The following is a 10,054-nucleotide window of genomic DNA, read 5'->3' on the forward strand; positions in this document are numbered from 1 at the left end:
GTCGCATCGCGCGGACACACCTACTAGTATATATATATATATATATATATATATATATATATATATGTTAATTGAGTTATTGCCTTTTTTGACGCCCTTTACATATGAATCTTTGGGCTTCTCCATAACTGGGTTATTGTCTCAGTTATAATTTTTGTTTAGTACTATTTATTGTTTTGTTTAAAACTTTTCTAGAATTTATAGAAATTAAAAAAAAAAGTTAATTACAACAAAAATGAACTAAAATTTTCACAATAATTGGATTTGGATATATTTTTCAAATAATAATGGGTTCGTTCATTGAAAAAGAACAAGTTTGTTTGTTAATATGACACTATACCTATATATAAAATCAAAAATAGATTAGGTTGGGCTGAAGACAAGATACATAAGTTTTATAATGTGAGGAAAAACAATGAGTGAGGTAATTTGTTAGTCTCTATAGTAGTAATTCATTTTAAAGTAGTAATTCTCCAAATATAACAAGAAAAAATAATAGTATAATAAACTTATTATAACCATCTTATAATATAGGGGAGTGCATGAAGCCGGTAAACCAATCTAAAACAGATAAAACCAAGGTAAAAAAAAAACTAATCGAAACAAAAAACAAATTGTTTGGATTTATGCCTTTGTAAAAACCGAACTTATTATTCAGTTTTGGTATTGCATGTAATAAAAACCAAAAAAATCAACCGAATTTATAGATTTTTATTTTTTACTTTGAAGTAATTTATATGAATTTATTCATTTAATAAACTCAAATATTTGTAACTAGATGTATAATTATTATTTATTTATTCATTAACAAAATGGTTTATGCTTAAATTCATTATTTTATAACAATTCTTTTAGTCCAAAGTTTTCAAGCTTAAATTTTAAAAACCCAAACCAAAACCGTAGTTTCGGTGTTTGATTTGGTTTATCCCAAAGGATATTTTTTTTAGAATAACTTTTTTGTTTGTTATACACCGTATTGTCCAATTTGGGGAGCCCCCCCCCCCCCCCCCCCCCCTTCAGTTTAAACTATGTTGTTTAATTAAGACTAACGTTAACTTCAGAGTTTGATTTAAGCATTCCTTTGTGAAACTAACACAAAAGAGCATACATAAAATAAAATATGATATTCAAGCGCTAATATAATATCAGTAGTAAGATAGAATATGACATGTGGTGATAAGCTTTTAAGAGACGTGAAGTTAATAACCGGCAACAAACAAACATTGCGTTTTCTTTTGTGGGTACATTACAATACAATTACAAGATTAATTAATAATCGCAAGCAAAACAGTGTTTTGTTTAGTTTAGTTTAGTTTAGTTTAGATTTGATGGCGTTGCAATTCAGCAGCGCCTGTAACTTTGCTTTGACCCACCGACGAAGAATCAGAGCTGTTGCTTCTGACGATGCTGTTAAGGTGAAGGAAGATAATAATCTTGTGAAGCTGGGTGCTTCTGATTTGAAGCTCACAAAGCTTGGGATTGGAGCTTGGTCATGGGGTGACACCAGTTACTGGAATAATTTTGAGTGGGATGGTCAGTTTGCTTTACTTTTTGAATTTGCACACCAGGTGTTTGATTGAAATGGAAGTGGGTGCTGTTTGTTAAAACTCAGTATGTGCATTCAGATAGGAAGATGAAAGCTTGTAAGAGTGCGTTTGACGCAAGTATCGATTCTGGTATCACTTGGTTCGATACCGCTGAGGTTTATGGATCAAGGGTAAGAATAATACTATATGGATTTTGCACATAAGTTTATGCTGATTTTTTCTTTGATTTTACTTTTCAGTTCTCATTTGGTGCTATAAATTCTGAAACACTGTTGGGAAGGTAGGCAAAAATCAAGTAATGGTTATCATAACTTTTTAGCATTCAGTCTTGTTGGCACGCGAGATGTTGAACATTATGAAATAAAGCTTGCTAGTGAATATTAGAACAGATGTGCTCTTGATTTTCAAACGAAAGATGGAAAGTTTTACACACATGCACAAAAGGCATAGAGATCACATGTTTATGCCCAATTGGTATAAACATATGGCCTATCGACAAATGAATTCTATTTTGGAAAATTTGTGAAACTTTTTTTCTATTTTGGTAGTTTGTGTCAATATGGTCCGTTTAGTTCAGTTCTATTTAGTGAAATTGCATCTCTTGAGATCCACTTAACCTATCTTTAGGTTCATTTAGGTCAAGTTGCATCCAAACAAACAAACACACCAATTAAGAACCTACTCAATGATATGATATAGAGGCCACTACCATTGAGCTTTTGGCTTCAGAAAAACCTGTTTTTCCTTCCTTTTGTTGACATGTAGAGTAGAGTAACTCGTATAACATAAAGTGTGGCCAAGGGAAATAACACTACAACAAGACAAAAGCCATTAATAGTAATACTGGTAGTATGCTACCGATAAACATAAAGCAGAAAAAAAAAACTATACTGTTAACAAAGAGAGCAAATAAACAAGAAAATGTAGCGTGACCCCTCTAAAAGTACCTATACGCTCCCCTAAAAAAATCTATACGCCAATACAAACGCTAGGTCAAGTTGCATCCATTTATGTTAACTCTGATCAACTTAGGCCGTGTAGGTATATTTTGGATCATTTGAGTCTAGCTATATTGCTTTGTTAGGAGAGCATATAGACACTACAAGGGAATTTATGGTACCATATTCAAGTCTATCTACTTTTTAATATGTTAGTACTATACTTTTCTAACATTTGTGTTATCAGTATCTTACTGTTTATATTTTTTTTTTACTCTCTTGTTTTATTGTTGTGTTTTAATTCCTTGTGCACACTTTAGGTCTAGTTAATTCATAGAGTTCCATGGTCAAATGGATTTATGTTCATTATGCTTAGGTATGTTTAGTTTAACTTTACTGTAATCTAAAGGTTCATTTAGTTTATTTAAAAAAAAACATAATCTCATCATATGTACTCGGTTTTGAAGATTTATTAAAGAACGGACGAAAAAGTATCCAGAAGATGAGATAGCCGTTGCAACTAAATTCGCCGAGTTGCCATGGAGGCTCGGGCGCCAAAGTGTCATTTCAGCCCTTAAAGACTCACTGAGTCGACTAGAGCTTGACTCTGTGGAACTTTATCAACTCCACTGGTTTGTCCTTTAACCTCCTAGACTGTTTCAATTTCAACTAACTCATAATAATCAACTCTTTCTTTTATGAGTTTTCAGGCCAGGAATTTGGGGAAATGAAGGTAGTTACTTGCCTACATTAATGTAAACTTGTAACAATGTATTTAAGGAAGTTCTGGCATTAAAATACACATCGGTCATACACATATTTAACCATTTCAGGATACATTGATGGTCTTGGAGATGCAGTGGAGCAAGGGCTAGTGAAGGCTGTTGGAGTCTCAAACTATAGCGGTGTGTTATCCATTTCTTTAACTGTTAAAACTATGACATACGAGGTTTCAAATGTTTTGACTATCTTAGACCTTCAATTATCAGAAAAACGTCTTCGTGAGGCTTATAAACAACTAAAGAAACGAGGTATTCCTCTCGCTTCAAATCAAGTCAACTACAGTCTCATATACAGATTACCCGAGGAGAACGGTGTGAAGGCCACGTGTGATGAACTTGGTATCACTTTAATCGCATATTCGCCTATTGCTCAAGGTTTGATCAGTACTTTGTCTTTGCTTAAAACAAAAAACACTTTCCAATTAAACAGTTTATCGATGGGGCGGTGAGATGTTCCATGTTTTGAAACTCATGCAGGTGTTTTAACCGGAAAGTATACACCACAAAACATCCCAACAGGTCCTCGTGGGAATATTTATACTGCCGAATTCTTAACCGAGGCAAGTATGAGTATGATGATGAAGTTGTGTGCAAAAAAAGTATATATAAAATTTGAATTAATGTGTTAAAACTAAACGTCAACTTGTTTTCTTGCAGTTGCAACCTCTTTTAAACAGGATCAAGGAGATTGGCCAAAACTATAACAAAACACCAACACAGGTATTTTATTATTTCACACATTCTAAATGTTAAAAACTGTAAATACATATACTAAGAAATATTATATGTGGTTCAGGTGGCTCTAAACTGGTTGATTGCTCAAGATAATGTGATCCCTATCCCAGGAGCCAAAGATGCAGAACAAGTAAAAGAGTTTGGCGGGGCATTGGGTTGGAGACTAACTAGCGATGAGGTTAACGAGCTTCGCGAGTTGGCTTCAAAAACAAAACCCGTTATCGGTTTTCCGGTTGAGAAGTTGTAAAAGGGAAAATATCAACATTTATTTCATTTTTATCATACATTACATATGTGTATATGTATATGATACATGAATTTGGAAAACATAGTCTCAAATGTTTACACAATATAACAATATGAGAAAAGAAAACCATAAAAAATAAATGAAAATTTGAAATGATATGATACCAAGCAGACCAAAAGAATTTGAATGTATTTTGAACCTCGATCGCTACAACTAATTATCGTGTACACGTTTTCACCTTATATGAAGCCGGAATAAGGATTATGGGGTTGGACGGGCACACCTGGGCCATAAGGGTGTGGGCTAGGCCCGTATGGATTAGCAAAGGGATTTGCGCCTTGTGGCATTGGTTGGCCCATCATCATCATTTGTTGTTGCTGCTGCTGCTGGTACATGAAAGGCTGCTGCTGATGGTGAGCCATGGTAGAACCATAGAACGGGTCTGGTGCGGTCTGATGTGGCATCATGGCTGCCATTGGACCGTGTTCCCAAGGGTTGTAACTAACATTCTGGTTAGTTCTTCTGATTGCATCATCATACAGGCTGTCAAGTGTCAGTTTGTCCAATCCTCCAGCCTGTCATTAGTTAACAAAGTTTAAAGATACTGAAGTATTAATATTGATGCTTTTGATCCAATATTATATTTATTGGTGGCGTACCAGTTTGTTTGCTGACGTGGCACTACCGTTAGAGCTTGGAGCAGTTACAAGTGCCAACTCCCATCCTGATGTTCCATTTGCTGATGTGGCAGTTGAAGTTGGTTGGTCACCTGTTATAGTCAAAGCCGTTAAGAATAAGGTTAGCAAGATTTGCAGACAAAAAGTACCTGTTTGACCCGTCTGCTATGTGTGTTGGGCCTAAAAAGTTACTAAAACTAGACTTATTATAATGCGTCTCAAAAAATAAAATGCATATAAACGAATGTAAGCGAACGAACTTAAACAAACAAAAATAAATGGGGCTTGGATCAAATACAAATGAAATTAACGTGCTAAACGTGAGAATCAACTATTGTAATTATATATAAAAGTAGAATAATTATGTAATTACTCTATGATGTAATTACATAATTACTCTACTTGTATATATAATTACTCTACTTGATTCTCACGTTTAGCACGTTAATTTCATTTGTATGTTAACCTTCCCCAAATAAATGAACTTAAATAAACAAACGTAAATGAACGTTTGCGAGCATAGATAAACAGATAGGACCCGTTCACGTTCGTTCGTCCGTACATTCAAGTAAATGAACAAAAAACTTGTTCACGTTTGCTTGCGTATTACATAAAAAGACTTCCTGCCGCACGGGTCACCGATCATTTGGTTCATTTACAAGCCTAGCTATGTCTATATTTGTTTGTCATTCTATATTGGATCCATAAAATGAAATGTGGACGGAAAATTATCAAAATAGGCATGTTAACCACCAACTTTACCTGAATAGTCATGTTGACCACTAATTTTACAAAAAAAAAATAATAATATTAACTGAATAGACAGTGTTTACATACCAACAGGCACAATTGCCAAAGCCAAGGAGTTCTTCTGGTCAAAGTCAACAGATGCTTCTGCCACAGGATCACCAAGATCCTACCATTTTACAAAGTCAAAACACTGAAGTTATGGTAAACAATTGACCAAAACAGCACTGAAAGATAATAACCTACCAACAGATCCGGTGGTGGTTCAGAAGCGGGTGGAGCCACTTGAACCGGTTCAGGTGCGGGTGCGGGCATGGGTAGGGGTGCGGGCTCAGCTGGAGGTGGAGATTCTAACTGTTTCTCAGGGACCGGAACCTCTGCTTCCTTTTTATATTCTATGGCCAAAATTGCTTTCGGTTTACCATCAACCGCCTGGATTTTTTGAGATTAGACAATTAACTAACTAACCATAAATTTCAAATTTAAAAGTTTATATTAGCTGATTAGAGACAAATCCTACCAGATCCTTACGAACGTTTGAAGCACGCGGAGCTTCTTTTACATATTCTTCCATGGCTTGTAGAAATGAAGATGGTGGCTTCAATGTGGAAAAACAATAATTAAAAATAAGAAAATTAGGTACCGTTAAAAGCATGATGTCATAAAGATAACTTAAGAATAACTGTACCTGCTCGAGTTTAATAAACCTTTCTCCGCGTCCAACGTCAAGATTTTTACAAATTTCATAAAACTCGGACAATCTTTCAGCCTGAAAGAAAGTTGATAAATTAGCATAACCTATCTACCATTTGATAGAAATATCAAACATATGCCTGTAAACGAATAAATTCATTTACGTTCATTTATATAATAAACGGACAAGCATAAAGAAAAGTTTTCATTCATTTAGTTAATCGAACGAGCATGAACACATGTCTCGTTTGTTCATTTATGTTCGTCTGCATTTGTTCATTTAAAGTCATTCGTTTGTGTTCATTAATGTTCATTACTTTGCGTTTAAAGTTCGTTCGTTTACACGCTTTAAGTCGTTAACAAATACATGTAAATTTTTTAGACCCTTTATAATTTAGTCTAGTTTTAATGACTTTTTAGGCCCAACACATTGTTGTTCACATTTACTTTTTATTGGTTTTAACTCAGTTATGTCCGTTCATGTATGTTCATTCATTTTCGTTCATAAAACGTTTGTTCATGCTGTTAACGAACAAACGTAAACGAACACAAACACATTCATTATTTTAACGAATCACAGACAAGAAAACCCTGCTCGTTTTCGTGTTCAATCGTTTGTTCGGTTAAAGTTAAACGAACAAACACAAACATGCTCTGTTCGTTTTGCATTCGGTTCGTCTACAAGTCTGATCAAAAGTGAACATAAATTCCCAGTATTGAACCTGCAGCCCAGCCCTCCTATAAATATCCAGAGCCTTAAGAGCATCATGATGTTGCATTTCAAAAAACTGTTACAAAAAAAATGTTTAAACTAATAAAATAAGCTCATTAAGAAAGTCCAGATCTCATTTTTCAATAGCCAATATTACAGCTTACCTTGTCTACCAAATTAACCGAACCGTCACTAATTGCATGGTAGATTTTCATACTTTCAGAGGCAACCTGAAGAACCAATAAGATATAATAAGAAACAAATTCAAAGATGTGGTTGGTGTATTTCTGACTTTCTGTTAAAAGCTAACCATTGAAAGTGCCAGCTGTATCACAAAGTTATGAACTGCTGCTCCTTGTGGCTGCATATGAAGAAAAGTGAGGTTTAAAGTTTTAGCCTTATTTGAACTAAAGCACCAAATTTAATGGTTTTAAGGTTTAGTAAGAATTAAATATTATACCTGACAGCCTAAAACACGAAATAGAAGTTGTTGCAAAGCTGGCAGTTGTTCAAGCAGCTCAGGAGTGTCAAGATCTTTTGTTCTCTGCACCATAGTTGGTAATAAACATCACCTTAAAAGTTAATAATTACAGAATATTGTCTATTTTGATTATGGTGATATAATTTTAGCTTCAATGGATTTAATTTGATTGAAAAGATAAAAAGCTAAAGTATTAAATAAACATCTTACCGGACGGTCTGCTTCAACATCATATTTCAAGACTCGGAAGCATTCCAGCCTTTCTTCCAAATATAGGGCATAGGTTCTAACCCAACCAGAATAATCCCATGCTGAAACAGTAAATTAATTTTTTTGTTAAAACGTTAATGTATACAGTTTGATTGATGACATATATATGTTTCAAGGCACCATTTGGACTAGAGTCATCTTTGAAGTAAGACAAGTTGAGCACATGGTTTCTACTCCTTCCATAGTTGAGAAGTTCCTCTTGAAATGTCGGGTCCACCTCCCTCAAGGCCCGATGAATAAGAATCAGAGTCTTCAAGGCAACCTGAGTTGGAACTTTTGGTCAACATCAACGTGTACACAGCAAATCATGTAAAAGTATCACGATGTCTAGACTATAACAGATTGCTTTTATTATTTACTAACTTCTCTTTGAAATTAATGGTACGTTTTCCAGAATCTTTATAAATTTACCATTTTCAGTTGATATCAGTCCATATTTGACTGAGCCATTATATAAGTAGTTCTGTTACTTGATCAACAAACAGATATAAAAGCAAATGCAGACAGCGATATGTATCTTCATTAAAAAATTCCTTTTAATATACTGTGACATGTTTATAAAAGAATCTAAAACCTCCAAAACACAAAGCCATAAAATGACACTTAAGAAAACCAAGTGTAGGAATACATACAGCCCAATTATGTGTCTTGGACAATCTTCTTGCAAGAGCATGTATGCAATATGCCACATCAGCACGAGGCCTTGAAGCTGAGATAGCTGCAAATATAGCTGCAACAAGAAATGTCAATATTGTTCATCTTTTGTTGAGTTTTCTACCACAAATAAACATATGCTCACCACGTATATGCTTCTCTTTTGCTGGGCGTTCAACGTGGTTTGTAGCCTTGACAATATTAATATCCAATTCCTATGAAATCCAGATGAAGAAATCAGAAATGAAGTACAATCATATTACATAAATAAAACTGAATGAAATCATCCACGTACCTTATAGTCACTACTAACTTTAGCAATATTGACAGTGGTGCTGTCCTTAATCGCACCGAGTGCTTTTCTGAAACTGCTTTGAGACATCCTTCCTTCAATTATTATTATTCAAACATCAATGAAGGAGTGCAATTGAAAGTTAGATCTGGGAGAGGACATTTTGTTATGAAATTACATTTGAATCTTGACTATTTTACAACTTTTGATGCTAACAATAGTATTATTATTATTATTATTATTATTTTGATAAGTATGCAAGAAACAAATAACAATCTACATTAAAGCAAAAATAATAGCTAGGTGAAGTGATTAATACAGCATAATTCAAAACAATAATAATGATAAGTTGTTGGAGCTACTAAATAATAAGATAATTAGTAACTAAATGAAATGGAAGTGAAAACCTAGAATATTGGCAGCAGCAAGTAAATGAGTCCAGAACCTTACAGAGAGAGAATTGAGGTGAAAAACAGAGATCGAAGGAATAGGCTGTGTTTTGTAGAGAGAGAAAGTGATTAGAGAGACAGAGAGGCTTATGGCAGGTGGGTGTTGTAAATGTGTCTGCAGGAAAGAAAGAAAGAAAGAAAGGTCGTCTCTTCTCACCAAAATTGAATTGCAAATTATTATTTATTATTATTATTATTATTCGTATTTGGTTGGCCGTCGGCGTCATATATTTTATCATTATATTATTTTAATTCCGCTTCTTTAAATAAATACTTTCTTTCTTTATTTGAGGACCATATGTACAAACCCTATTAGTTAATGAGATCAAGTAAATCGTAGCTTAACTTGGGCGATCGTGTTCAAGAAGCAGAAACAGATTTCGTAATCTTTAATTTGAATTGAAAGCTTAATTTGTATTCACCTTGATTTAACTCCTGATTCGCTGAGTAAATTTTATGCTTTTAACCTTTTTTTTTAATTACTATCAAAACCAAATAAGATAGAATGAAGATTTAGGTTGAAAAGTTATTTTAGCGAGTTACATCCAACTTGAAATTTGTATGATTTGGCTCAATGGTATTAGTGTAATAAGTGTTCTCTCCCTTAAAAGGCCGAGGTTTCAAAACCCGTCCTGGCAGGTTAGGTTAGGTAGATAAGAGTAAATTTTTAGTTGCTAAAATAAGAAAAACAATATAGAAGAGTTAATTAGCCATGGTTAAACAGAATAGCAACTCAATTTTTAAGTTTCGAAATCTTTATATAAATTAGAGAAATGAATGCGCATTTAGCAACACCCAATATCAAATTAGAATATATTTTGGTAAAGATT

At 33.9% G+C, this 10,054-nt stretch overlaps 2 protein-coding genes across 2 annotated transcripts; one reads left to right on the forward strand and one right to left on the reverse strand.

Moving 5' to 3' along the window:
• Nucleotides 1–1,232: 1,232 nt before the first annotated feature.
• LOC143629616 (putative oxidoreductase At1g06690, chloroplastic) lies at nucleotides 1,233–4,250 on the forward strand. Its single transcript, XM_077098844.1, has 10 exons — nucleotides 1,233–1,533; nucleotides 1,626–1,717; nucleotides 1,787–1,827; nucleotides 2,953–3,117; nucleotides 3,196–3,218; nucleotides 3,319–3,390; nucleotides 3,475–3,642; nucleotides 3,745–3,827; nucleotides 3,925–3,987; nucleotides 4,064–4,250. Exons 1-10 carry the CDS (start codon nucleotides 1,329–1,331, stop codon nucleotides 4,247–4,249), a joined length of 1,098 nt encoding a protein of 365 aa, XP_076954959.1. The 5' UTR covers nucleotides 1,233–1,328; the 3' UTR covers nucleotide 4,250.
• A 238-nt stretch (nucleotides 4,251–4,488) lies between these two features.
• LOC143629614 (putative clathrin assembly protein At5g35200) lies at nucleotides 4,489–9,207 on the reverse strand. Its single transcript, XM_077098843.1, has 16 exons — nucleotides 9,183–9,207; nucleotides 8,779–8,870; nucleotides 8,629–8,698; nucleotides 8,462–8,559; nucleotides 7,950–8,091; nucleotides 7,770–7,870; nucleotides 7,539–7,622; nucleotides 7,389–7,439; nucleotides 7,243–7,308; nucleotides 7,089–7,154; nucleotides 6,362–6,442; nucleotides 6,194–6,271; nucleotides 5,920–6,105; nucleotides 5,764–5,842; nucleotides 4,909–5,018; nucleotides 4,489–4,824 (listed from the first exon to the last, which is right to left on the reverse strand). The coding sequence occupies exons 2-16, from the start codon at nucleotides 8,863–8,865 to the stop codon at nucleotides 4,489–4,491; spliced, it is 1,635 nt and encodes a 544-aa protein (XP_076954958.1). The 5' UTR covers nucleotides 8,866–8,870; nucleotides 9,183–9,207.
• Nucleotides 9,208–10,054: the final 847 nt, after the last annotated feature.

Source organism: Bidens hawaiensis, unplaced genomic scaffold (assembly GCF_021521415.1).
Source record: "Bidens hawaiensis isolate Kalapana, Puna unplaced genomic scaffold, B.hawaiensis_p1.1 tig00005344_1, whole genome shotgun sequence".
Lineage (NCBI taxonomy): Eukaryota > Viridiplantae > Streptophyta > Magnoliopsida > Asterales > Asteraceae > Bidens > Bidens hawaiensis.